The sequence below is a fragment of the Pezoporus occidentalis genome, unplaced genomic scaffold, assembly GCF_034315485.1.
Source record: "Pezoporus occidentalis ecotype Australia unplaced genomic scaffold, CSIRO_AGI_Poc_V1 ctg250, whole genome shotgun sequence".
Classification (NCBI taxonomy): domain Eukaryota; kingdom Metazoa; phylum Chordata; class Aves; order Psittaciformes; family Psittacidae; genus Pezoporus; species Pezoporus occidentalis.
Genome location: NW_026914395.1, coordinates 909 through 28,766, shown reverse-complemented (window position 1 = coordinate 28,766; position 27,858 = coordinate 909). Strand labels below are relative to the sequence as shown.

Genomic DNA, 27,858 nt, shown 5'->3' with positions numbered 1-27,858 from the left:
GGTTCATTTCTTCTTGGGGAAGAAGCTGAAGCGTTTCTCCTTGTCCCTGCGGGGCAGGGGGCCCGCGGGGGGGGCCGTGGCCGGGGGCAGGCTCTGAGCCTTGCCCCGCCAGCCCTGGCACTCGCCGATGGCCGCGCTCAGCCCCTGCAGCCAGGCCTGCAGCTCCTCCTGGGGGCACGGGCACCGCGTTAAGGGGAGGAGGGGGGGTCCGGCTGCCCCACAGCTCCCACAGACACCCCATGGGTACCACCAGCCCCACGCCACATCCTGATGGCATCCTTGGTTCCCCGTGGTTCCCTGGGTACCACCAGCCCCACGCCACATCCTGATGGCATCCTTGGTTCCCCGTGGTTCCCTGGGTACCACCAGCCCCACGCCACATCCTGATGGCATCCTTGGTTACCCCATGGTCCCTGGGTACCACCAGCCCCACACCACATCCTGATGGCATCCTTGGTTCCCCGTGGTTCCCTGGGTACCACCAGCCCCACACCACATCCTGATGGCATCCTTGGTTCCCCGTGGTTCCCTGGGTACCAGCAGCCCCACACCACATCCTGATGGCATCCTTGGTTCCCCGTGGTTCCCTGGGTACCACCAGCCCCACACCACATCCTGATGGCATCCTTGGTTCCCCGCGGTTCCCTGGGTACCACCAGCCCCACACCACATCCTGATGGCATCCTTGGTTCCCCGTGGTTCCCTGGGTACCACCAGCCCCACACCGCATCCTGATGGTGTCCTTGGTTCCCCATGGCCCCTGGGTACCACCAGCCCCACACCGTATCCTGATGGCATCTTTGGTTACCCCATGGCACCTGGGTACCAGCAGCCACCTGTGTCCTCCCAAGCATCACCAGCCCCTTCCACGTCTTTATGGCACCCCCGGCCACCCCATGTTCCCCTGGGTACCACCATCCCCACACCACATCCTGATGGCATCCCTGGTTACCCCATCATCCCTGGGTACCACCAGCCCCACACCGAATCCTGATGGCATCCCTGGTTACCCCATCGTCCCTGGGTACCACCAGCCCCACACCGAATCCTGATGGCGTCCTTGGTTACCCCATGGCCCCTGGGTACCACCAGCTCCACACCACATCCTGATGGCATCCTTGGTTACCCCATGGCCCCCTGGGTACCACCAACCCCACACCACATCCTGATGGCATCCTTGGTTCCCTGTGGTTCCCTGGGTACCACCAGCCCCACACCGTATCCTGATGGCATCCCTGGTTACCCCATGGCCCCTGGGTACCACCAGTGTCCCCTGGGGACCACCACCCCCCCGTATCCCCCTGGGCACCACTGGACCCCTCTGCATGCCCCTGCTCAGCACCGAGCACCCCGTGTGCCCCGGGTACCCCTCACCTCATCCTTGCCATGGAAGAGCCACTCGCTGCCATTGCTGAGCCTGGGGACAGAGCACAGTGTGTGCCACCCCATAGCACCCCAGAACAGCCCGTAGCACCCCTTAACACCCTGTACCACTCCGTAACAGCCCATAACAGCCCATACCACCCCTTAACACCCTGTACCACTCCGTAACAGCCCATAACAGCCCATACCACCCCATAACATCCCATAGCACCCTATAACACCCCATACCACCCCATACCACCCCATGGCACTCCATACCACCCCATAACACTCCATTTCACCTCATACCACCCCGTAACACCCCATAGCACCCCATACCACCCAATACCGCCCCATAACACCCCATACCACGCCATAGCACCCTGTACCATCCCATACCACCCCGTACTGCCCCATAGCACCCCATAGGACCCCATACCACCCCATACCACCCCATAACATCCCATAGCAACCCATACCACCCCATAAAACCCCATACCACCAAATAACATCCCATAGTAACCCATATCACCCCATACCACCCCATAACATCCCATAGTAATGCATACCACCCCATACCACCCCATACCACCCCATACCACCCCGTACCATCCCATACACCCCATACCACCCCGTACACCCCATTCCACCCCATACCACCCATACGACCCCATACCACCCCATAGCACCCCATACCACCCCATAGCACCCCATACCATCCCATAGCAACCCATACCACCCCATAAAACCCCATACCACCCCATAACATCCCATAGTAACCCATACCACCCCATACCACCCCATAACATCCCATAGTAACCCATACCACCCCATACCACCCCGTACCATCCCATACACCCCATACCACCCCGTACACCCCATTCCACCCTATACCACCCATACGACCCCATAGCACCCCATAGCACCCCATAACACCCCATAACGTCCCATAGCAACCCATACCACCCCATACCATCCCATACACCCCATACCACCCCGTACCACCCTGTACCACCCATACGACCCCATACCACCCCATAGCACTCCATAACACATCATAACAGCCCATAGCACCCCATACCACCCCATAACAGCCCATACCACCCCATACCATCCCATACACCCCATACCACCCATACGACCCCATACCACCCCATAACAGCCCATAGCACCCCATAACACCCCATAACAGCCCATACCACCCCATACCACCCATACGACCCCATACCACCCCATACCACCCCATAGCACCCCCTAGCACCCCACCCCACAGCCCCCGGGCTGTACCTGAGCTTGAAGACGTGCTTCTTCTTCTTGTAGCCGGCGGCCACCTGGCAGGAGGCGTCCTGCAGCCCCAGGGGCTCCTCGCCGTGGCAGGGCAGCCCCAGCGCCCGGCTCTTGGCATCCTTGAAGAAGGCGAGCTGCCCCCCCCGCAGCACGCAGTACCGCGTGTTCCAGGACCTGCGCCACGGCGCTCCGTCACCGCCATTGCCATCAACGCCATCGCCAGCAACACCATCGCCATCATCAACACCATCACCATCGTCATCACCATCATCATCACCATCACCAACATCATCACCATCATCATTATCACCATCATCATCATCATCACCATCAACACCATCACCATCATCATCATCACCATTATCAACACCATCGCCATCATCACCATCATCATCATCATCATCAACACCATCATCATCATCATCATCAACACCATCACCATCATCATCAACACCATCGCCATCATCACCATCATCATCATCATCAACACCATCACCATCATCATCATCATCAACACCATCGCCATCATCACCATCATCAACATCATCACCATCAACACCATCACCATCATCAACACCATCACCATCATCATCACCATCATCATCATCGTCACCATCAACACCATCACCATCATCATCATCACCATCGTCACCATCACCATCATCATCACCATCATTAACATCATCACCATCATCCCCATCCCCACCACCACCATTCCTACCGGTTGGACGCCCGCTTGGTGGCTGCCTCCAGGTCGTGCTTGCGCCCCAGGTACCCCTCCAGCTGGACGTTGCTGGCGTGGGCCGGGAGCGTCGCCGGCTCCTCCGGCCCCTCTCGCCGCGGCGATGCCGGCTCCTCATCGCCCACCGGCCCCGCCAGCTGCCGCCAAGCAACAGCCCCATCACCACCACCACCACCACCACCACCAGCAGCAGCAGCCGCGGTGGCACCGCGCACGCCGCACTTGGACCCAACGCGATGGGTGCCGGGTGGCGGCGATGGGCACCCCATCGGCTCCAGTGCTCAGCGCTGACATGGGGCACGTGGAGCCATGGGACAAGGAGCACCCTGGGGCCAGGGACCCCCCAGCTGCGCGGTGATGGGGCTGAGCCCTCCCCAGGGGGCTGGGGCACAGCAGGGGATGGCGGTGAGCGATGGAAGGGCTCAGGGATGCCGAGGTGCCCTCGGGCACCCATGGGTGGGCACGTGTCTGCCGTGCGGGGATGGGAGCAGGGACAGTGCCCCCAGGCAGGCAGGGAAGGAAGGATGGTGTCCCCAGGCAGGGGAAAGGGACACGTCCCCAGGCAGGCAGAGGGGAGCCTGTCCCCATGGAGCCCGAGGGTGCCCATGTCCCCATGGAGCCTGAGGGTGCCCATGTCCCCATGGAGTCTAAGGATGCCCATGTCCCCATGGAGCCAGAGGGTGCCCATGTCCCCATGGAGCCTGAGGGTGCCCGTGTCCCAATGGAGCCAGAGGGTGCCCATGTCCCCATGGAGCCCGAGGATGCCCATGTCCCCATGGAGTCAGAGGGTGCCCATGTCCCCAGGCAGGCAGAGAAGACCCTGTCCCCATGGAGCCAGAGGGTACCCATGTCCCCAAGCAGGGAGAGGATGCCCATGTCCCCATGGAGCCAGAGGGTACCCATGTCCCCAAGCAGGGAGAGGGTGCCCATGTCCCCATGGAGTCAGAGGGTGCCCATGTCCCCATGGAGCCCAAGGGTGCCCATGTCCCCATGGAGTCTAAGGATGCCCATGTCCCCATGCAGCCAGAGGGTGCCCATGTCCCCAAACAGGCAGAGGGTGCCCATGTCCCCATGGAGCCAGAGGATGCCCATGTCCCAATGGAGCCAGAGGATGCCCATGTCCCCAAGCAGGGAGAGGATGCCCACGTCCCCATGCAGCCAGAGGATGCCTATGTCCCCAAGCAGGGAGAGGATGCCCATGTCCCCATGCAGCCAGAGGATGCCCATGTCCCCAAGCAGGGAGAGGATGCCCATGTCCCCAAGCAGGGAGAGGATGCCCATGTCCCCATGGAGCCAGAGGATACCCACATCCCCAAGCAGGGAGAGGATGCCCATGTCCCTATGGAGCCAGAGGATGCCCATGTCCCCAAGCAGGCAGGAGGAGCGGAAGAGGTTCCTGTCCCCAGGCAGGCAGAGCAGCCCGAAGCAATGCGGTCCCCAAGCAGGCAGGAGGAGCAGATGCCCATGGCCCCAAGCAGGCAGAGCAGGCAGGAGTGGAGCGGGTGGCAGCAAGCACAAGCTTGGTTGGCACATGGGGGTGACGGTGCCCTGATGGTGGCAGTGCCCTGTTGGGTGCTGATTCCATGTGGGGTAGTGATGCCCTACGGGTTGTTGAGGTCCTATAGGGTGACAATGGCTTGCAGGTTGACAATGCCCCATACAGTGATGCTGCTCCTCGGTGTGATGATGCCTCACAGGGTGACATCCCCATGGGGTGACCATGGCCCTATACAGTGATGATGCTCATTGGTGTGATGATGCCTCACAGGGTGACATCCCCATGGGGTGACCATGTCTATAAAGAGATGATGCTCCTTGGTGTGATGATGCCTCACAAGGTGACATCCCCATGGGGTGACCATGTCTATACAGTGATGATGCTCATTGATGTGATGATGCCTCACAAGGTGACATCCCCATGGGGTGACCATGGCCCTATACAGTGATGATGCTCATTGCTGTGATGATGCCTCACAAGGTGACATCCCCATGGGGTGACCATGTCTATACAGTGATGATGCTCATTGGTGTGATGATGCCTCACAGGGTGACATCCCCATGGGGTGACCATGGCCCTATACAGTGGTGATGCTCCTCGGTGTGATGATGCCTCACAAGGTGACATCCCCATGGGGTGATGATGCCCAAGGAGTGACAACACCCCTGGTGCCACAAGCCATGACGTGAGCCAGAAGCCCCAGTGCTGTGTGCCCATTGCCTGCTGTCCCCCCCATGCCAGGGTGCCACAGACCCATGGGGTGTCCCCATGGGCCTCTCCAGGGGTGCACACCAACAGCAGGGGATGGTGACCGCCCCGTGCAGGTAACCCACGGATGCCAGCCTCCCACAGCCTCGTCCCGAAGAGGAGCGATGGGAAGGGAAGGGGAAGGTGCAGCACCCATGGGTGCAGCACCCACGGGCCCAGCCGGCCTTTGTGGGGTGATTTCTAGCATTTATTCAACTCAAGGCAAGGAACAAGGTGAGGACGAGGGGGGTGCAGGAGCCGTCGGCACGACACGGTGATGGGTTTGCCCGGAGCCGATGGGACATGCAGGGAGACCTTTCCATGCTGCCGGGGAAGGAGGGAGCTAAAGGTGAGAACTGACCGGCTCTGGTCCGTCGGCGGCGGGCGCGGAGGTGTCCTGCGTGCTCGTGTCCTTCCTCTTCTCCTCATCCTCCTCTTCCTCAGACCTGCAGCAGGGAGGAAGGGGCCTGGAGCAGCCTGGGCTAACGGCAGCAGGTTGGAACCGGATGGGCTTTAAGGTCCCTTCCGACCCAAACCCTTCTAGGGATCGATATCCCCATCCCAGCCAGGGCGCCACCGGGGCCTGGAAGCACCGGAATGCTGCCACCCAGCCTTCCCCTTTCCCCGTGCTGCTTCACCGCTCCCAGGCCAAACCCTTGCAGAAGAGGGATGCTGCACATGGTACCCGCGTGGCCACCGCATCCCCCCCCAGTGACGACGCCGGCGCCTCTTACCCGGGCTCCAGCTCCCCATCCAGATCCAGGCGGTATTCCGGAGCCTCGGAATGTGCTGTCCCATCCCGCGCCAGCCCCTTCCCCAGGAGCTCCAGCTGCCGGGGAAGGGGACAGGGGCGTTAGGGGGGCGATGGGGACGGGGGACGGGGCCCGCGCTCGGTGCCGAGCCGCGCTCACCGTGGTCAGCTTCCGCAGGGCGGCGATGCGCTCCTCCCACGTGGCCGAGGACTTCTCGAAGGCCTCGTGGCGCTTGAGCAGCTTCTCCACGGCGTCCACCGTGTGCCCGTAGTCGCTGCTGGCCAGGTAGGGCTCCTGCGCCATGAGCCACGACTCGGCCACCGAGGCGTCGCGGGAGAACTGGCACACCTCCAGCACTGCGGCGGCGGTGGGAGCGCTTAGACCTTGCCACCGGCCCCAGCACCGTCAGCACAGTCACCACCCATCATCACCATCACCACCATCACCACCATCACCGTCACCACCCATCATCACCATCACCACTCATCATCGTCACCAACCATCACCACTCATCTCATCACCATCACCACACGTCATCATCACCACCACCCATCATCACCACTATCATGACCATCACCACTCATCATCATCACCAACCATCAGCATCATCACCACCCATCATCATCGCCACCATCACCATCATCACCATCACCACCCATCATCATCACCACCCATCTTCATCGCCACCATCACCATCATCACCATCACCACCCACCATCATCACCACCATCGCCACTCATCACCATCACCACACATCATCATCACCACCATTACCATCATTACCGTCACCCATCATCACCACTCATCATTGTCACCAACCATCACCATCATCACCACCCATCATCATCGCCACCATCACCCTCACCATCATCACCACCCACTGTCATCACCACTCATCATCATCACCTCCATCAGGACTCATCCTCATCACCAACCATCACCATCATCATCACCATAATCACCACCCATTGTCACCACCACCATCACCACCCGTCATCATCACCACCATCACCACCCGTCATCATCACCAACCATCACCATCATCATCACCACCCATCATCATCATCATCACCACCCATCATCATCACCAACCATCACCATCATCATCACCACCATCACCACCCATCATCATCACCAACCCTCATCACTATGACCCGGGAGAACTGGCACACCTCCAGCACTGCAGGTGGGGATGCGAGGGCTTAGACCCTGCCACCACCAGCACCACCACCAACCACCACCAGCATCATCACCACCATCACCACCACCAACAGAGAACTGGGAGAACTGGCACACCCCCAGCACTGCGGGCAGGGAGAGCAGTGCTCAGACCCTGCCACCACCACCATCATCACCATCAGCATCGTGACCATCATCACCACCATCACTCCCCATCACCATCACCACCCAGGAGAGCTGGGGTGCAGGCCTGCACTGCAACAGGGTTGGCAATGCTCAGACCCTGCCACCACCATCACATCACCACCACCACCACCATCATCATCACCAACCATCACCATCATCACCATCAACATCACCACCACCACCACCTGAGAGAGTGGTGGTGGGAGAGCACAGCGAGCTCAGTGCTCCACCCTTGCTGACCACAGGAACCCTTTTACCTCCCATTTCACCCTGTTACTGCACGAGCAGGATGGAGCCCTGCGTGCGACACTCGACCCATCACTGGCACAGGGACAGAACCTTTCCTCTCCCAGGTTCCAGCCATCCAACAACCGAATTTGCGCCATGAAACTTTAAAAAGGTTCATTTTTCATGGTGATCGCTCAGTTACACACGGTCACTTGGACCTGTCTCTCACAGGGGCTGCCTGAGCAGCCGGCAGATCAGTTTTGCTCTGCCCATGGCTGCTTGCTGGATTCTATAAGCAATCTTTCAGTCAGTTTGGGCAGTATTTCGGTGTTTTTGGCACACCTGACAGTGCTCAGCCCCACTGTCATCACCATCATCAACCATCATTACCGTCACAACTACCATCAATATTTTCCCAACACCACCACATCCCCATCACCACCAAATCCCCATCACCACCACCATCACATCCCCATCACCACCACATCACCACCACCATCACATCACCATCACCATCCCCATCACCATCACCATCACATCTCCATCACCACCATCATCACATCCCCATCCCCATCCCCATCACATCCCCATCACCATCACATCGCCATCACCATCACATCTCCATCACCACCATCATCACATCCCCATCCCCATCACCATCACATCCCCATCACCATCACATCCCCATCACCATCACATCCCCATCACCATCACATCTCCATCACCACCACATCCCCATCACCACCACCGTCACATCCCCATCACCACCACCGTCACATCCCCATCACCACCACCACCACATCCCCATTACCACATCTCCATCACCATCACCACATCCCCATCACAACCACCCCATCTCCACCACCCCATTCCCATCACCACCACATCCCTGTCACCAGATCTCCATCACCATCACACCCCCATCACAACCACCCCATCCCCACCGCCCCATCCCCATCCCCACCATTGCATCTCCATCACCACCTCATCCCCATCACCGCCGCATCCCCATCACTACCACATCTTCACCACCACTGCATCTTCATCACCACCACCAAATCCCCATCACAACCACCCAGTCCCCAGTGCCACCACCCCATCCCCATCACCACCCCATTCCCATCCCCACCACATCCCCATCACCACCAGATCTCCATCATCACCTCATCTCCATCACCACCTCATCTCCATCACCACCATCCCATCCCCATCACCACCACATCCCCATCACCACCACATCCCCATCACCACCAGATCTCCATCATCACCTCATCTCCATCACCACCACCCCATCCCCATCACAACCACCCAGTCCCCAGTGCCACCACCCCATCCCCATCACCACCACCACCACATCCCTATCCCCATCCCCACCACCCCATCCCCACCACATCTCCACCACATCCCCACCACCACCACATCCCCGCCACCACCACATCCCCACCACATCTCCACCACATCCCCACCACCACCACATCCCCACCACTATCACATCTCTACCACTGTCACTCCACCCGCCACCACCACTCACACAACAGCAGCTGGTCCCGGCGCTGCTCCCACATTTCCATCATGGTTTTCCTCTTCTCCACCAGCTCCACCAGCTTTGCTTTGATCTGCGGGGGGACACAGTCAGGGGTGGCCCCGGTGACACCGACCCTACTGAACCCCACAACCAAGGTTGGCCTCACCTCGGGTGACTCCTGGTGCTTGCGCTGCAGCAGCTTCTTGCCCAGCTCCATGCAGGCGCTGAAGTTCTTGTCCCGGGCGTCCACCTCGGCCTTGATGCCCTGGTGGTATTTAATGAGCAGCTCCACTGAGGAGACGTCCCTGGGGACACAGAGGTGATGGCGTTGGTGATGGGGCACAGAGGCATGGGATGGAGGGAGCTTAAAGCTCATCCAGGTCCAACCCCAACACCTTCCACTGGAGCAGCTTGCTCCAAGCCCCTGTGTCCAACCTGGCCTTCACAGGGAAGAGCTTCTGCCTCAGAGCTCATCTCAGTCTCCCCTCGGGCAGGTTCAAGCCATTCCCCTTGGCCTGTCCCTACATCCCTTGTCCCAAGCCCCTCTCCAGCTTCCCTGCAGCCCCTTCAGGCACCGGAGCTGCTCTCAGGTCTCCCCGTCAGGATCCTTCTCCTCTCTCTCTGCCCCAGCCCCGCTCTCACCCCATTTCCCCACCGAGCAGCACCAGGACCGCGCCGGGCGCAGCCGTACCGGGGTTTCTCTTGGGTCTCCATCTGCCGCACGATGCTCTCCATCCAGCAGAGCAGGTCCCGGGCCGCGCTGAAGAACCGGTGCCTGTCGGCCGTGTCCTCCAGCCGTGCCCGGCGCCCGCTGCACGCCTCCAGCAGCTCCCGCAGCGCTCGGGCCACCTCCTGCTCCTGCTCCTGGATGCTGCTCGCCTGCTCCCCGGCGTAGGCGGTCTGCAGGCGCGCGGCTGTGTCCTGGAACTGCTGCACCTGCACGGCGGAGACAGCGGGGAGCCGACCGGGTTGGGAAAGAGCCTCAAGCACATCCAGTCCAACCACTGCCCGGCACTGCCATGGCCATCACTGACCCACGGCACCAAGAGCCACATCCACACATCCTCTAAGCACCCCCAGGGATGGTGGCTCCAGCACTGCCCTGGGCAGCCTCTTCCAGTGCCTGACACCACTTTTAGGGAAGGAATTGTTCCAAATATCCAATCTAAATGATATCCCTGGTGCAGCTTGGGGCCGTTTCCTCTTGTCCCATCCCTTGTTCCTTGGGAGCAGAGCCCAGCCCCTCCTGGCTCCATCCTCCTCTCAGGCACTTGGAGGCAGCCATCAGGTCCCCCCTGAGCCTTCTCTTCTCCACATTGAACCCCCCAGCTCCCTCAGCCCTTCCCCATCACACTTGGGCTCCAGGCCCTGCTCCAGCTCCGTTCCCTTCTCCAGCCCCGCTCCAGCACCTCAAGGTCTCTCTTGCAGTGAGGAGCCCAGAGCTGAGCACAGGACTCGAGGTGCTCAATCCCTGCCCTGTCCCTGCTGCCGCAGCGGTGCTGCTCCAAGAGGATGCTCTTGGCTCCCGGTGGCCCAGCACCGCCCTGCCCTCTGCAGCCTCACCTGCGTCTCCAGCAGCCGCAGGTCGCGCTCGAAGGCGCTGTGCATGCGGTGGAAAGCCTCCACCGAGCTGGGGTCCTCGCCCAGGTCCTGCGGCAGCTCCTGGCGCCGGGCGCCGATGAGGGCCAGCAGCTCGGCACCATCATAGAAGTACTTGTGCAGGTCGTAGGAGGCGGCCAGGAGCTGCATGCGGGTGTCGATCAGCTCCAGGAGGTCAGCCCAGCTCTCGTTCAGCCCGTCCTTCCACTCCGCCATGGTGGCCGCCTCCGTGTGGCCCGCGTCGATGAGGTCCTCGATGGTCAGGTTCACCCGGTCCACGCGCTCCTGCCCCACGCCGCCCGTGTCGCGGGCGAACTCCAGAAACTTCTCCCTTAGGAGCTGCGCAAAGGAGTCCAGTTCATCCCCCCCCCCCCAAAACGAAACCTCCCGGCGGCAGCATCGCCGCACCCGGCCCTGCATCCTCACCGTGACGTGGTCCAGGTCCTGCCCCATCTCCTGCGAGGAAGCCACCACGTCGCGCTCCGCGATCCATTGCTCCAGGTCTTCCACCTCCCGCTTCAGCTGGAAGAGGTGGGCCATGTGCTCCAGGCGCCGGTGCCGCTCCTCGCCTGCCTCCTTCAGCCCCGCGTAGTGCTTGTCCACCTGGCCCTGCAGCCGGATGATCTGCTCCCTGCACGGCCCCGCACACAGACAGCGCCGTTCGCACCCGGGAGGGCAAACGGGGTGGGGGGGGGCTTTGGGGTGAAGGACCCATGGTAACCCCCCTCCCCGCAGCCCCCTGCCGCCACCGCCCCGCTGCAGCCACGGGGTGAGCAATGGCACCGGCGCTGCAGCCAGAGCACCCATCCCCGGTGCCGAGGGCGCCCTGGGGACACCCTCAGGGGCAGGGGACAGCACCTACCCCTCGGGGTGGCCGGCGGAAAGCAGCTGCTGCGCCCTCGCCGCCAGCTCCTTGATGGTGACGCCGTAGTCCTCGATGGACCGCTGCTGCCGCACGTGCCTCTTGAGCATCACCAAGCTGCTCTCCTCGTCCTGTGGCGTGACAGACAGCAGCACCCATCAGTCCAGCCCCAGCACCCAATGCTGTGGGTGCGCTATCCAGCGCGGCCAGGGGCTCAGGAGGGCACGGCCGTGGTGTGGGTCGGTGTGCAATGGGCATGGCTTGGAAAAGGATGGGACGGCAGGAAATGGGCTAGCGTGGGATAGGCGACAATGGCCAACAATGGTATGGCATGGGACGACCCGTGACGGAATGCCATAGGGTGGCACGGATGGCACGGCACGAGACGGATGACATGTAATGGCACAGTGCGGCACCGGATGCTCCAAGCTCTCCCCTTCGGGAGCCTTCTCTTGTCCAGGCTTCCCCAGCCCCTCTCTCTCAGCCCCTCCATAGATGAGGGATGCTCATGGCGCCGCGCTCCGGTTTGACATGGGATGCCCCCAAGGCACGGGAGCGCCGCATGGAGCCCCCCCTCCCCTCACCTTGGGCTTCTCCTCTTCACCCATGAAGAGCTCCTGCTCGCTGATCCAAGCCTCGGCCTCCGCAGCATCCACGTAGTAGAGCTGGGCCTCCCCGGCCTCCCGCAGCCGCTGCTGCCGCGCCGACACCTCCTCCTGCAGCCTGTCCCACTGCTCCCGCAGCGCCCGCGCCCGCGCATCCAGCTCCGGCCTCGGCTCCTCTCCCGCCGTGGCCTCCTCAGCCCTGCTCAGCACCTCGGCCACGCGCGGGCCGTGGCCCCGCAGCTCCTTCCGCAGCGTCTGCAGCGGGGAGGGCGGCGATGGCGATGCCGTGCCGGGGACGAGGAGGGCTCCAGCCATGGGATGCGCGATCCCACGGGATCCCAATTGGTGACGGGGGCTTTCCCTGCGCCCGCGCTCACCTCGTTCCTCTTGGCCAACCGCTGCACGCTGGGCAGGTCGGTGCCGTGCTCCGTTGACCTGGCCAGGGGCAGCCGCTCTTGCACCCAAAGCTGGAGGTGAGAGCACCCAATGAGCACCGCATGGCACCCATGGGTGCCCCCACCCCTCAGCATGCCGGACCCCTCCGTGGTGAGGATGCTCACCATCTCGTCCTCCAGGTCCCTCTCGAGCTGGTACGTGGCCTTAGCGGTCTCCAGCTCCTTCCTCCTCCTCTGCAGTGGCTCCAGCAGCTCAAGGCACCGCTGCCGGAGCCTCTGGTCGTGCCTGTCACCATCCGGCACATCCCCGGCAGGGGATGGACCCTGCAACCCCAGCTCCTCCAGCTCCTTCATCCACGCTCCCACTTGCTCTTCCAACCTCTGATAGAACCGTTTGGTTTGGAGAGGACCCCAAGACCACCCAAGTCCAACCCCCTGCCATGGGCATGGACGCCAAGCTCTAAAAACCACATCACCCATGGCTCCATCCAACCCGGCCTTGAGCCCCACCAGCGGATGGGGCAGGGGATCAGAACAAGGACGGGGACCAAAGGGTGCCCTCCCATCACCCCCTTTCACCCCATAGACGGCAGCGCCCCCCCGACCCACCGTCAGCCTCTTGAGCAGCGCCCTGGTGGCGGGCAGGTCCTTGGCACGCTCGGTGCCGCGCAGCTCCTGCTCGGCGCGGCTCAGCCACGTCTCCAGCTCCCCGTAGCTCCGTGCGTACAGCGCCGCGCGCTCGGCCTCGAAGAGCTGCCGGCCCTTGGCTTGGGCCGCCCCGCAGAGCCCGCTCCAGCGCTGCCGCAGCTCCTCCAGGCGCCGCGTCACCGCCTCCCCGTGCCGGGGCTTGCGCCGCGCCAGCTCCTGCCCTTCCTGCGGCGCCGATGGGTTGGTGGGGAGCGCAGGGACGCTTGGTGAGGGCACAGGGACCTCCCGCCCGGCCCATCCGCACTCACCGCCTCCGTCTTCTCCAACCAGCCCCTGTTGGCCTCCAGCTCGGCCATGAACGCTTGGTGCTTCTGCCACCGACCGTGGAGACCGCGGGCGTCGCCATAGGACGCGTCCTGCGCCGTCAGCATCTTCTCGTCCATCCAGGCTTCAAGCTGTGGATAAGGAAGGCGGGGGGGGTGTCAGGGCTCGGCCAGTGGGACCCCCCCCCCGGCACCACCGGCTGTGCCATGTGCCTACCTCGCGGCAGCTCTGCAGGAAGCTCTGCAGCTCGTGGTTGTCCTGCAGCAGCTCTGCTGCCTCCTCCGCCTTGGCCACGACGGCTCCGTGCCTGGCGAGGCAACCGGAGATGGGCGTGGGGTCAATGATGCTCACGGCACGATCCCCACCACCACGAAGCCCATGATGCCCGCCGAGCGAGCCCAGGCCGGACTCACCGCTCCTGGAGGCTTTGGCACTTCTCAGCGATCTTCTCAGCAAAGATATTGCCCTCGGCCACCAGCGTGGTGCCGCCACTCACCGCCTTGGGGACCTTCTCAGCGTTGCTCTCCATACCGGCACGGAACTCCTGGAACCGGCGCAGCGCGGTGGCCGAGCCCTCCGGCGTGCCGGGCAGCTCGAGGTGTGCCAGGGTGTACTCCTGGTGAGGACACCCCGCAGGGTCAACACCTCGCCATGCCCCTCAGCCAGGAAACCTCCCCTAGCACCCGCTTCCTCTCCCACCTGGTTGGTGAGGAGGATCTCCGCCTGCTTGGCATCGTGCAGGAACTCTTGGAAGCCGCGGCACTGGGTGAGGAAGCGCTGCCGAGCCTCGGCCATCCTGCCCAGGGCAGCCCAGCCGTCCTCCACGCCGCGCAGGCGCTGCCGCAGCCCCTCGTACTGCGGGTCCGCCTGCTCTCCGACCGCCCTCCGCCCGGCCTCCATCAGCGCGCCGAAGGCGGGCGCGTGCTCCTCCGCGTCCCTGCGCGCGGCCTCGTGCCGCCGCAGCAGCTCCTCGGCCTCCGGCAGCGACGCCGGCACCTCGTCGGTGGCCGCCACGGCTTTCTGAGCCCCGAACAGCCACGCTTGGAAGTCATCCAGGTCCTGCAGGAAGCGCCGCAGCTGCCCCGCTTCCCCCAGCGACGCTGCCTGCTCGCCCAGGGCTGCCTGGAGCTCGTCCCAAGCGGCCACCGCTGCTTCCAGCCGCTCCGACACCTCCGGGGCCACCTCGGGCTGCTCCTGGGCTACTTGGTCTGCCTCGGAGCGCAGCGCGGCCAAGCGCTCCTTGGTGAGCGCCAGCTCCCGCTCGATGCCGTAGAGCTTGCGTTGCGTGGCCAAGACGCCGGCCAGGTCCCGGCCCAGCTCGGCGGTGGCCTGAACGACCTGGGTCTTGCTCTGCAGCCATTCCCGGGTCTCCTGGCACTCCAGGCGGTAGTTGAGGATGCGCAAGGCTGAGCCCACGGCTCGGCGGCGCTCGGACACCAGCGCCCGGAACCGGTCCCACCTGCGGGGAGATGGCGGTGACGGAGGGGACCGGCCTCATGGAGACACGGGATGGGTTGGGATGAAGGGAGCTTAGAGCGCATCCAGGTCCAGCTCCAACCCCTTCCACTGGAGCAGCTTGCTCCAAGCCCCTGTGTCCAACCTGGCCTTGAGCACTGCCAGGGATGGGGCAGCCACAGCTTCTCTGGGCACCCTGTGCCAGCGCCTCAGCACCCTCATAGTGACGAGTTCCTTCCTTCCATCCAATCTGGATCCCCCCCTGTTCCAGTCTGAACACATCACCCCTTGTCCTGTCACTGCAGCCCCTGATGAAGAGCCCCTCTCCAGCATCCTTGTAGCCCCTTTAGGCACTGGAGCTGCTCTGAGGTCTCCCTGAAGCCTTCTATCCTCCAGGTTGATCAAGCTCAGCTCTGGCAGCCTGGCTCCATACGGGAGCTGCTCCAGCCCCTGAGCATCCTCGTGGCCTCCTCTGGCCTTGCTCCAACAGCTCCATGGCCTTATACTGAGGACGCCAGCACCGCACACATTTGCCCACCATTCACCCCAGTGTCACCCATGACCATACCTCTCATTGAGCTGCTCCTGGCACTGCCGGACCTGGGGGCTGCGTGGGTGCCCACTTGCCAGCAAACCATCGGCTGCTTGGTTGACGGCAGCGATTTGGGAAGCCACCGAGGCCATCTCCTGCTCCAGCCCATCCAGCCTGCAGAGACACCACGGAACGGGTTGGGTTGGAAGGGAGCTTAAAGCTCACCCAGCTCCAAGCCCAGCCCCTTCCACTGGAGCAGCTTGCTCCAAGCCCCTGTGCCTTGAGCACTGCCAGGGATGGGGCAGCCACAGCTTCTCTGGGCACCCTGTGCCAGCGCCTCAGCACCCTCCCAGGGAAGAGCTTCTGCCTAAGAGCTCAGCTCAGTCTCCCCTCGGGCAGGTTCAAGCCATTCCCCTTGGCCTGTCCCTACAGGCCCTTGTCCCAAGCCCCTCTCCAGGTTTCCTGCAGCCTCTTCAGGCACCGGAGCTGCTCTGAGGTCTCCCCTTCAGGATCCTTGTCCTGCGCACCCGCAGCTCCCCCAGCTGACACCGGCAGCAGCTCAGCACCCATCACGTCCCCCCTTACCTGTGCTGCGCCACATCCAGGTCCTCCAGCGCCTGAGGCACCTCCAGCTGCCCCAGCCAGGTCTCCTTCGCCCCCATCCACAGCAGGCAGGCATCGCTCTCCCCGAACACCGTGTAGAGGTCGAGCGCATCCCTCAGCCGCCTGCCCCTGCCCTCGGCCAGCGCGGCCGCCTCGGCGAGCAGCTCCCGCAGCGCCAGGAGCCGGCTCTGCGCCTCGGGGCCGGCTCGGAGCTCGGCCGGGAACCCCTCCGCTCGCTGGCCCAGCACCTCCAGCTGCCGCCGCGCTCCCTCCAGCTCCTCCAGCAGCTCCTGGTGCTGCCGCAGCAGGGCGCGGGTGCGGGACTCATCCTGCCCCAGCTCCTCCGCGCCCGCCCTGCGCCGCGCATCCCGCAGCGCCTCCGCCAGCTCCTCCGCGTCCACCTGGAACTGGAAGAAGCCCTCGGCCTGGCCCAGCCCGCGCCGTCGGAACGCGGCCAACTCCTCCAGCTGCGCCCACAGCGCCCGCACCGCCGAGCCCCGCTCCCGCAGCCGCCCCGCCGCCGGCCCCGACAGCCCCTCGCCGGCCGCAAGCGCCCGCTCCAGCCGAGCCCCGCGGCTCCGCAGCTCCGCCTCGAAGGCTTCGTGGCGGCGGCGGAGCAGCAGCACCCCCGGCAGGTCCTTGCCGAAGTCCAGCGAGGAGTAAAGCTGCTCCTGCTCCTTGATCCAGCCCTCGGCCTCGTCCAGCTCCCACAGGCACAGCCACAGGGAGCGGGACTGCTCCAGGGCGGCTCTGCGGCGGGCTGCCAGCGCCTGCAGCTCCCGACGGCACAGCTCCAAGTGGCTCACTCGGTCACGGATCACTTTGGGGTCGCAGGGGCGGTAGCCTGGAAGGGAACGGGGTGGGTGCTCGTCACGAGGGTGCATCCGTCCCGGCGTGCCGCGGCCCCGGAGCATCCCGGTTTTCCTTACCCTCGGCGTCGGCGAAGCGGAGGGCGGCGGCGCTGATGGCCCGAGTCTTCTCCGCCTGCAGGGCCATGTCGGTCTCCAGCATGCGGTGGGTCTGCAGCAGCTCCTCGGCCTCCAGAAGGTGCTTCCCAGATTCTGGTGATGCCAACTGCACCTATGGGAGAGCTCGGGGTGTCACCCGCTGCCAGGGCCAGCAGCTGCACCCAGCATCGCGTCCGCATCCCAAGGTGAGTCCCACCAGCGCCCTGCCTGGCCGGACCAAGGGATACAACACATGGCGGCATCCAGCCCTTAATGGCACCCAACCCATGGTGGCATCCAGCTCACAGTGGCACCCAACCCATGGTGGCATCCAGCCCATGGTGGCATCCAGCTCATGGCAGCACCCAACCCACAGTGGCACCCAACCCATGGTGGCATCCAGCCCTTGATGGCACCCAACCCATGGTGGCACCCAACCCAAGGTGGCATCCAGCCCATGGAGGCATCCAGCCCTTGATGGCACCCAACCCATGGTGGCATCCAACACTGTGGCATCCAACCCATGGTGGCATCCAACACTGTGGCATCCAACCCATGGTGACATCCGGCCCTTGATGGCACCCAACCCATGGTGGCATTCAGCCCATGGTGGCACCCAGCCCATGGTGGCACCCAGCCCATGGTGGCACCCAACCCAAGGTGGCATCCAGCCCACGGTGGCATCCAGCTCATGGCAGCACCCAACCCACAGTGGCACCCAAACCATGGTGGCATCCAGCCCTTAATGGCATCCAACACATGCTAGCATCCAACCCACAGTGGCACTCAACCCATGGTGGCATCCAGCCCTTGATGGCACCCAACCCATAGTGGCACCCAACCCATGGTGGCATCCAACCCACAGTGGCACCCAAGCCACAGTGGCATCCAACCCATTGTGGCACCCAAGCCACAGTGGCATCCAACATGGTGGCACCCAACCCATTGTAGCTCCCAACCCATAGTGGCATCCAATCCACAATGGTACCCAACCCATGGTGGCACCCAGCCCATGGCAGCTCCCAACCCAGTGGCACCCAGCCCATCGTGGCACCCATGGTGATACCCAGCCCACGGAGGCACCCAGCCCTCGGTGGTACCCAACCCTCGGTGACTCACCTTGACCTCATCCATCCAGTCAATGCAATGGAGCATCTCCTGGAAGAGGTGCTGCAGGGTGAGGTTCATCTCCAGGCGCTGCCGCCGGGCAGCCAGAAGCTCCTGGAGCTGCTCCCAGAGCCGCAGGATGTTGTCCTTGCGCTTGTTGATGCGTTGGATGTCGTGGTACCCCTCTGCCTCCAGCTCCTTGGCCACCGCCTCGATGGCCTGCACCCTCTCCTTGTAGGCGGCCGTGTCCGTCTCGATGGCCTCATGCTTCTTCTTGGCCGCCTCCACGGCGGGCAGGTCGTGGCCGAAGTTGTCCTGCCCATCACAAAGCCCGTGGTGAGGCTCCGCTTGGGTGTCCCGCTCCCCGTCCCCCCCTCCCCAGCCTTACCTGGGCCACCAGGCGCTGGTTCTCGCTCAACCAGGCCTCCCTCATGGCTGCCTTGCGGTCGAAGCGCCGCGCCAGCTGCTCCAGCTTCTCCTGCCGGATGAGCTCGTTGCGCAGCGCCAGCTCCCGCTCGTGTTCCGCCTTCTCCAGCTGCTCCCAGGCCTGTGGACAGGGATGGCACTGGTGTCCCGCCATGGCCCTACACCGACCCATGTGGCTTGTTCTGCTGGGGAGCCCCAGAGGGGCGCATGGGTGCTGGGGGGCAACCCGTCCTGGGATGGACCGGACTGCACCAGGGTGGACCGAATGGGTCCTGCGATGGACTTGAGCTGCTCTGGGATGGACTCAGCTTGACCCAAGGGATGGACACAAGCTGCCTTGAAACCCATTCTGTGATGGACCTGAACTGCTCTGGGATGGACCCAGACTGCCCCCAGGAGATGGACCCAAACTGCCTTGGGGTCCATCCTAAGATGGACCTGAGCTGCTCTGGGATGGACCCAGACTGCCCCCAGGAGATGGACCCAAACTGCCTTGGGGTCCATCCTAAGATGGACCTGAGCTGCTCTGGGATGGACCCAGACTGCCCCCAGGAGATGGACCCAAACTGCCTTGGGATCCATCCTAAGATGAACCTGAATTGCTCTGGGATGGACCTAGATTGGTCCGGGAGGTGGATCCAGCCTGCCCCCAAGAGACAGATCCAACCTGCCCTGGGACCCGTCTTTGGATGAACTTGAATTGCTCTGGGATGGCCCTGAACTGCTCTAGGAATGACACAGTTTGACCTAGGAGATGGACCCAACAAGCCTTTGGACCCATCCTAAGATAGACTTGAATTGCTCTGGGGTGGACCCAGCTTGACCCAAGAGACGGACCCAACCTGCCCTGGGCTAGCCCCCAGAGCAAAACCACCATGGATACCAGGGCAAGAACTGTCCCCGGGTCATAGGGTGCCATGGGAGCAGCCACATGTCCCCATGGCAGCAGGACGTCCCCGTACCCGGTTGATGTCGGACACCAGGCGCCCCTCGTGCGGGGTGTAGACTCGCTGGTTGTTGGCTCTCATCCGCGACTGGATGGTGAAGAGCAGCACCTCCAGGTTCCCCTTCTCCTGAAACCTGCCCGGAGCAGACAGCTGAGCCTGGGGCACCCATGGGTGCTCCACACCAACACACGGGCACGGTGGGGCTGGGGGACACTCACTTGGGGGGCTTCTCCACAGTGCGGTAGGTGCTGAAGGCCTGGAGCTGGTGCTGAACCCCAGCCAATGAGTTGGCGAAGCTGCGGCTGTTGAGGGAGGCGATGGTCTGCTCGATCCAGGTGAGAAGGTCCGAAGCCAGCCCCCCATAGCCCTCAATCATCCTCTCAGTCTCCTTGGCGTGCTCAATGACCTGTGGTGGGGATGGCGGCGAGCATGGCTCGATGCCGGTACCATAGAAGAACCCGTCCCACCTCAATGCCATCCCTTTACCTTGCCCAAGCGCCTGCCCTCCACTTCCAGCACCTTCATCTTGGAGAAGTAGTGGTAGAAAGCCACCACGTAGGTGATGATGGACTTCTCATCGGGGTTCTCCGTGAACACATCTGCTCGGCAAGGGCGAGAAGCATCAAGCGTGACCCAACGCCAATGGGCCGCATGAGGTCCCTCCCCTCTTGCTCCCACCCAGACCCTCCTTCCATAGGATCGGGAGCCTGTCCCCAGGCTGTGATGGGGGAACCGAGGCAGGAGGGGCGGCAGGAGGAGCTCACCTTCAGGGTCAAGCAGTGGGGTGATGCCAAGGTGCCGCTCGGCCACGCTGAACGCGTGCTCCAGGTTGTGCCGCGCGTTGGATTTGGTCAGGTTTTGGAAGTCAACCAGCTCAGGCCTGGGGACAACGGGGGTGGGATGAACCCATGGGACACCCCCCGGGGATATCAAACCATAGAATGAGTTGGGTTGGAAAGGACCTTGAGGTCACCCAGTTCCAGCATCCCGGTGCCCACCTACCTGTGCTTGTGGATGAGGGCGTTGAAGGCCAGCCCGTCCTTCCAGCTCGAGGTGAAGTTGGTGACGTTCACATGGGGGTACCTGTGATGGGGACAGGACGTCACCGTCACCCTCCGGGCACCCCACGTGGCCAGCACGGAGGGGTGCGTGCCCCACCACTCACCCCGCTGTCTTCATCTGGCACCAGAGCAGCAGCGCGTCCCGCGCAGAGCGCGTCTCCCGGCCCTCCTGCGTCTCCACTATGATGTCCTGGATCTGGGGGGGGCAGAAGAACACCTCGGGGTCGGACGTGGATGTCCGTAGAGGAGGGATCCCGGCTTGGGGTGCTGAGCTGGGACGTGCCCCACCTGGAAGCGCAGGATGATGGTCCAGATGAGGCCGAGGACCAGGCGGTGGTTGCCATCCACGATGTCGTGCGAGCCCATGTTCTCCAAGTGCACCCTCTGCTCCTTCAGGAACTGCAGCGCCTTGTCCACGTTCTCCAGGCAGTGGATCCGCATCCGGCCTTTGGTGGGCTTGGGCTGGGACACGACGGAGCTCAGCACCCTCCCTCCTGTGCCAGGCACCTCATTCCCTACCCGGGGACACCCCTGCACCCTGGCTACCACCCTGATGGAACCTTGGTCAAGGGCAAGGTCAACAGGCTTGATGGGGCATGGGATGGGGTGGGGTGGGATGGGATGGGATGGGATGGGATGGGATGGGATGGGATGAGATGGGATGGGATGAGATGGGATGGGATGGGATGCAATGGAATGGGATGGGATGGGATGGGATGCAATGGAATGGGATGGGATGGGATGGGATGGGATGCAATGGAATGGGATGGGATGCAATGGAATGGGATGGGATGGGATGGGATGCAATGGAATGGGATGGGATGGGATGCAATGGGATGAGATGGGATGGGATGGGATGCAATGGGATGAGAGGGGATGCAATGGGATGGGATGGAATGGGATGCAATGGGATGAGATGGGATGCAATGGGATGGGATGGGATGGAATGGGATGGGATGGGATGGGATGGGATGGGATGGGATGGGATGCGATGGGATGGCATGGGATGTGATGGGATGCGATGAGATGCGATGTGATGGATCCTGGGGTCTCCATCTGCATAAGATTCCTACCAGAAGCTCTCCTGACAGCACCTCCAGCAGCTTGATGAGCACTCGCCCGTCCCGGAGGTCCATGTAGAGGTCCGAGATGCGGCAGGTCACCCGAGCCAAGTGCGAGTTCACCCACTTGGTGAAGGTTTTCTTCTGCACGGCCTCCCTCTCGTCTGCAAAGGGGAACGGAGGCGGTGGCAAAGGGCAGCGGGACCAAGCCGAGCAGCACCCTAGGGCCCCATCACGGACCTGCCAGGGCCTTGATGCGGGAGCGCTCGAAGAGGCGCGCGGAGCTGTTGTCGTTGTCCAGCTCGTCATCGGAGGCGTCCCAGCGCACGTTGATGCGGCCGTAGGGCTGCTGCTGCACCTCGTAGTCGGTCACCGACGTCATGGTCCCTCCTCGGGCCCCCGGCCGGGGGGGCCGTCGGCTGCCGGCGAGAGGCCCCTGGCACAGAGCGGGAGCCGGGGACATCACCGTCGGCCTCGCCGCCGGCTCGCGGGGATTTGGGGCTTAGCCGCCGCTTAAGCTGCTCAAAGGGATTTAACCGCGGCCCCATAGAGGTGTTGGGGGCACCTGGGCGCTGAGGGCTCGGGGGGAGCAATGATGTCACACCCAGCATCCATCCCAACCCAGGTCCTCATGGGTGTCCCCTCACCCTCGGGTGCCCCAGGGACATGGGTGCTGTTGCACCCATCCTGACACTGAGCTATGGAGGAGGTGGCACAAGGTGGGTGACAAGGGCACCCAGCATCCATCCCAACCCGGGTCCTCATGGGTGTCCCCTCACCCTTGGGTGCCCCGGGGACATGGGTGCTGTTGCATGCATCCTGACACTGCATCATGGAGGGGATGGCACAAAGTGGGTGACAAGGGCACCCAGCATCCCAAACTGGATCCTCATGGGTGTCCCCTCATCCTTGGGTACCCCAGGGACATAGGTGTTGCACCCATCCTGACACTGAGCTATGGAGGTGGTGGCACAAAGTGGGTGACAAGGGTACCCAGCATCCATCCCAACCCAGGTCCTCATGGGTGTCCCCTCACCCTCGGGTACCCCAGGGACATGGGTGCTGCTCGCACACCAGCACTCTGCCCTGAAAGCAGTTCCCCAGCACTGGTGGCACAAAGTGGGTGACAATCACAGCCAGTGCCCCAGCCCAGACTCCCATGGGTGTCCCGTCACTCCTGGCACCCCCAAGCACATGTGTGCCGATTGTACCCCAACACCAGTGCTAGGGAGGGAGTTCACAATCACCGGTGGCACAAGGTGGTGACAATCACACCCAGCACCATAGGCCAGGTCCCCATGGGTATCCCCTCACCCCTGGGTACCCCAGGGACGTGGGTGCTGTCGCACCCATCCCAGCACTGCACTATGGAGGGGGTTCACTGGCACCGGTGCCACGAAGCGGGTGACAATGGCCCCCAACCCAGGTCCCCATTGGTGTCCCCTCACCCCTGGGTACCCCAAAGGACATGGGTGCTCTTGCACCCATCCATCACTGCACCACGGAGGGGTCACCACCATCACCAGTGGCACAGAGCAGGTGACAATCACCCCCAGTGCCACAGCCCTGGTACCCCCATGGACACGGATGCAGCTGCACCCACCCCATCACCACCCCATGGAGGGGTCACCGGTGGCACAGAGCGGGTGACAATCACCCCCAGTGCCACAGCCCTGGTACCCCCATGGACACGGGTGCTGTTGAGGGGTCACCACCATCACCAGTGGCACAGAGCAGGTGACAATCACCCCCAGTACCACAGCCCTGGTACCCCCATGGACACGGCTGCTGTTGAGGGGTCACCACCATCACCGGTGACACAGAGCAGGTGACAGTCACATCCAGTACCACAGCCCTGGTACCCCCATGGACACGGCTGCTGTTGAGGGGTCACCACCATCACCGGTGGCGCAGAGCGGGTGACAATCACCCCCAGTGCCACAGCCCTGGTACCCCCATGGGCACAGCTGCTGTTGAGGGGTCACCACCATCACCGGTGGCACAGAGTGGGTGACAATCACCCCCAGTACCACAGCCCTGGTACCCCCCATGGACACGGCTGCTGTTGCACCCACCCCATGGAGGGGTCACCACCATCACCGGTGGCACAGAGCAGGTGACAATCACCCCCAGTGCCACAGCCCTGGTACCCCCATGGACACGGATGCAGCTGCACCCACCCCATCACCACCCCATGGAGGGGTCACCGGTGGCACAGAGCGGGTGACAATCACCCCCAGTACCACAGCCCTGGTACCCCCATGGACACGGCTGCTGTTGAGGGGTCACCACCATCACCGGTGGCACAGAGCAGGTGACAATCACCCCCAGTGCCACAGCCCTGGTACCCCCATGGACACGGCTGCTGTTGAGGGGTCACCACCATCACCGGTGGCACAGAGCTGGTGACAGCTGCCGGTGCTGGTCCCCCCGCCCCGGGGACATTTGAGACCCGGTCGGGACTCGGTTGGTGTCTATAAATGCCCCTGAGCAGCTGGCGGTGGGGCGGGAGGGGGGGGGGGGTGCCGCTGGGGCCCCACAGGGGAGCAGGAGCCAGCACCCGGCCGGGATCCCCCCCCCAAGCCCGGCCATGGGTGTCCCCGGACCCCCCGGGGCACCGGCACGGGGCGTTATCGGTGCCGGCAGCGCTGGGCCGGGCCCGGCTCCGCGCCGTAATCGTGGCCGCGCAGGCAGGGATTTGGCTCCGGGGCCGGGCAGGGCTTGGACGGGGAGCAGGGACGTGGGTGAGTGTGATAGAGCGTGGGCATGGGGGGAGCAGGGGAGGAGGGGGCACGTGTGAGCAAGGTCATGCAGGAGCGTGCCAGAGCGTGTGCATGGGAGCAAGGACACGCAGGAGTGTGCCAGAGCATGTACGTGTGAGCAAGCACATGGAAAAGCATGCCAGAGGATGTACGTGTGAGCAAGGACATGCAGGAGTGTGCCAGAGCATGTACGTGTGAGCAAGCACATGGAAAAGCATGCCAGAGGATGTACGTGTGAGCAAGGACATGCAGGAGTGTGCCAGAGCGTGTGCATGGGAGCAAGGACATGCAGGAGTGTGCCAGAGCGTGTGCATGGGAGCAAGGACATGCAGGAGTGTGCCAGAGCGTGTGCATGGGAGCAAGGACATGCAGGAGCGTGCCAGAGCGTGTGCATGGGAGCAAGGACATGCAGGAGTGTGCCAGAGCGTGTGCATGGGAGCAAGGACATGGAAAAGCATGCCAAAGCATGCACATGGGAGCAAAGACATGCAGGAGTGTGTCAGAGCATGCACAAGTGAGCAAGGACATGCAGGAGTGTGCCAGAGCCTGTGCATGTGAGCAAGGACATGCAGGAGTGTGCCAGAGCCTGTGCATGTGAGCAAGGACATGCAGGAGTGTACCAGAGCATGCACATGGGAACAAGGACATGGAAAAGCATGCCAGAGCATGCACAAGGGGGCAAGGATGTGTAGAAGCGTGCTCGAGTGCGTAAGGGCATGTATGCATGAGCAAAGCCATGCAAGAGCGCGGCAGAATGTGCCCGCACAAGCAAGGACACGGAGAAGCGTGCCAGAGCATGTAAAAACACACGCGTGTGAGCCAGGACACGCAGGAGCTTGCACACGCAAGCAGCAAGGACCTGGAGAAGCGTGCCAGAGCATGCAGGAGCATGCACATGTGAGCAAGGACCCGGAGAAGCGTGCCAGAGCATGTAAAACCACACGCGTGTCAGAGCACACCCGTGCGAGCAAGGCCACGGGAGCGCACGCAAGGACACGCAATGAGCCCAGGGGAGCGCTCAGGACCCTGGAAGCGCTCAGGTCCTGCAGCAGAACCCCCGGGGAAGGCCGGATGTTGGCACATCCCCCAAACCCAATGCCAATCCCAAAGGAGCTGCAGGCCTGGGATGCGCTGCACCGAGCGTGCCGGGTCTCTGCCGCGCCGGTCCTGGCTGGGTCTTTCCCACACCATCACCAGCGCTGCAGCGAGGGCTGCATCCGAGCGAGCATCCGAGGAGGAGGAGGAGGAGGAGGAAGAGGAGGAGATGGGACCCAAGGGAGCTGCCAGCGTGCAGCAGGCGCGGGCGCTCCCGCAGCCTTTAAATCTCCCTCTGCCTCCCCAGTGCCTCCCCCAGGGCCGCGCTCGCAAAGCCCCCGGCATTCCCACCCCTTGGAATCCCGGGGCGCCGTCGCCAGCACCAGCATCCTGCGGCCGGAGCCAGGGCAGCGCCGTGAATCAGCACTTCCCGGTGAGGGGCTGGCACCGTGCCGCTGCCGGTGTCCCCCCCACATCGGGCCTGGGTGGCGGGGTGACACTCCCCCCCCCCCGCACCCCAATGGTGGCCGGGGCACCCCCGGCTCACCCTTCACCATCGCAACGTGCTGCCGAAACACTGCCTGCTGCTGCCTGAGCGCTCATGGGGACCCCAAAACACCCCGAAATCACCCCAAAACACCCACTCCGTCACCTCCATAGTGGGACTGGGGAGTCCCGGTGTGAGCCAGGGTCACCCCGGCTGCTTCACCTCACCGTTAACACTTCCAGCTTCCCCTCCATCAACCTCCATCTCCAGCCCCGTTGGGAAGAGGCAGGAATTGAGGGGTATTCCCACATCCCCCCCCCTCATCCTCATCCTCCCGCATCCCAAGCGCATGGGAAGGGCCTGGAGCAGCAGATGGTCCCGCTGGGCACGGCACAGCCCTTTGGCACGGCACGGCGCGGCTCCTGCAGGCAGCGCTGGGCCTCGCTGCCCTCCCCACCCATGGGTGAGGGTTTGGGTTTCCCTAGGGCTGGAACGGGTGCGGGTCGGATGCCGGCCGTGCCAGGGCTGTCCCATGTCCCCTAACGCGGGCGCGCTGACACGCACACGTGCTGACGCTCCACACACATTGCTGGCTATAAATAGGCCTCCCCTTGGCTCCCTTCTGAGGAGCTGCCCCCCCACCCCGCCCCAAAAGCACTTCCATGGGGCCCGAAAACCACCCCATAGCGACAAAACGCACCCTGGGGGGAGGCTGGGCCAGCACCCACTGGGTTGGGGGGGGGGGGGGCTCCTTTCCTTATATCCCATTGGGAGAAGCCAACGGGGGAACAGCCCCGCAATTCCCTGACTCCAGGAGCCGATTTACAACGGCAAAAGGTGCCTTGAAACAGGAATCTGGCTTATGGAGGGGGGGGGGAATCCCTTCATCCCAACACCCATCCCTGAGCATCCTCCTGCTGCCGGGACAAGGTGGGGGGGACACACAAGGACACAGGAGGTGGGGAACTCCTCCCAGTAACTCCAGTTTGCCCCAGTGGCTACGAGCAGGCTGGGGGGGGACGCATCCCACCGGAGCCCGCTGTCCCACCGCGATGCTCGCGGAGCCCCCCAGGACCCCTCTCTTTGTTGTTGTTGTTGTTGCTGTGTCCCCGTCCGTCCCCCCTCCCTCCATGGGGACAGCGTCCCCAAGCTGTCCCCACAAAGTCACCGCCGCTCGCTCGCCCCGTCCTTCCCGTCCCCGTCGGGACCCCCGGTGACACCGGCGAGGGGGATAACGGCGAGCGCTGAACTTTACCCGGTACCCGCAGCCCCCGCGGCGCTGCTCCGCGTCCCGGTACCCCCCCCCCGCTACCACGTTCCTCCCTCTCCATCCCCATCCCCGCATCCCGGCTCTCACCTGCGCGGGGCTGCGGGCGGACGAGCGGCGGCGGCGGGCCCGGGGCCGGAGCCGGGACCGGAGCGGGGCGGGGGGAGCGGAGCCGCCGTGTGCCGCGATATAAATAACATTATCTGTGCGCGCAGGGACATTCCTGCCC

General features: G+C 63.3%; 1 protein-coding gene across 2 annotated transcripts; it reads right to left on the bottom strand.

Moving 5' to 3' along the window:
- On the bottom strand, window positions 1-27,858 carry LOC134166031 (spectrin beta chain, erythrocytic-like). 2 transcript variants are annotated; one of them, XM_062623313.1, is made up of 36 exons: window positions 27,720-27,858; window positions 22,319-22,514; window positions 22,091-22,242; window positions 21,306-21,479; window positions 21,122-21,213; window positions 20,959-21,039; window positions 20,721-20,836; window positions 20,443-20,555; window positions 20,175-20,362; window positions 19,972-20,089; window positions 18,972-19,130; window positions 18,596-18,898; window positions 17,459-17,609; window positions 16,512-17,373; window positions 15,963-16,100; window positions 14,639-15,398; window positions 14,353-14,555; window positions 14,156-14,246; window positions 13,924-14,070; window positions 13,577-13,840; window positions 13,133-13,348; window positions 12,950-13,039; window positions 12,552-12,827; window positions 11,968-12,098; window positions 11,532-11,736; window positions 11,070-11,444; window positions 10,198-10,442; window positions 9,673-9,811; window positions 9,513-9,597; window positions 6,548-6,744; window positions 6,371-6,465; window positions 5,998-6,082; window positions 3,371-3,528; window positions 2,650-2,823; window positions 1,375-1,417; window positions 1-168 (listed from the first exon to the last, which is right to left on the bottom strand). In XM_062623313.1, the coding sequence occupies exons 2-36, from the start codon at window positions 22,458-22,460 to the stop codon at window positions 4-6; spliced, it is 6,933 nt and encodes a 2,310-aa protein (XP_062479297.1). In that variant the 5' UTR covers window positions 22,461-22,514; window positions 27,720-27,858; the 3' UTR covers window positions 1-3. The 2 variants fall into 2 exon arrangements, with proteins under 2 accessions (XP_062479297.1, XP_062479298.1); XM_062623314.1 differs by lacking the exons at window positions 1-168; window positions 1,375-1,417; window positions 2,650-2,823; ... (2 more) ...; window positions 6,371-6,465; window positions 6,548-6,744 and adding an exon at window positions 7,367-7,568 and having other exon boundaries at window positions 27,720-27,857.

Coding starts and splice junctions, on each gene's coding strand:
- LOC134166031 (XM_062623313.1), bottom strand. CDS start 22,460: ATGACGTCGGTGACCGACTACGAGGTGCAGCAGCAGCCCTACGGCCGC. Junction 22,243..22,318: donor CCGCATCAAGGCCCTGGCAG/GTCCGTGATGGG, acceptor TCCCCTTTGCAG/ACGAGAGGGAGGCCGTGCAG. Junction 20,556..20,720: donor CCCACTGCTTGACCCTGAAG/GTGAGCTCCTCC, acceptor CTTGCCGAGCAG/ATGTGTTCACGGAGAACCCC.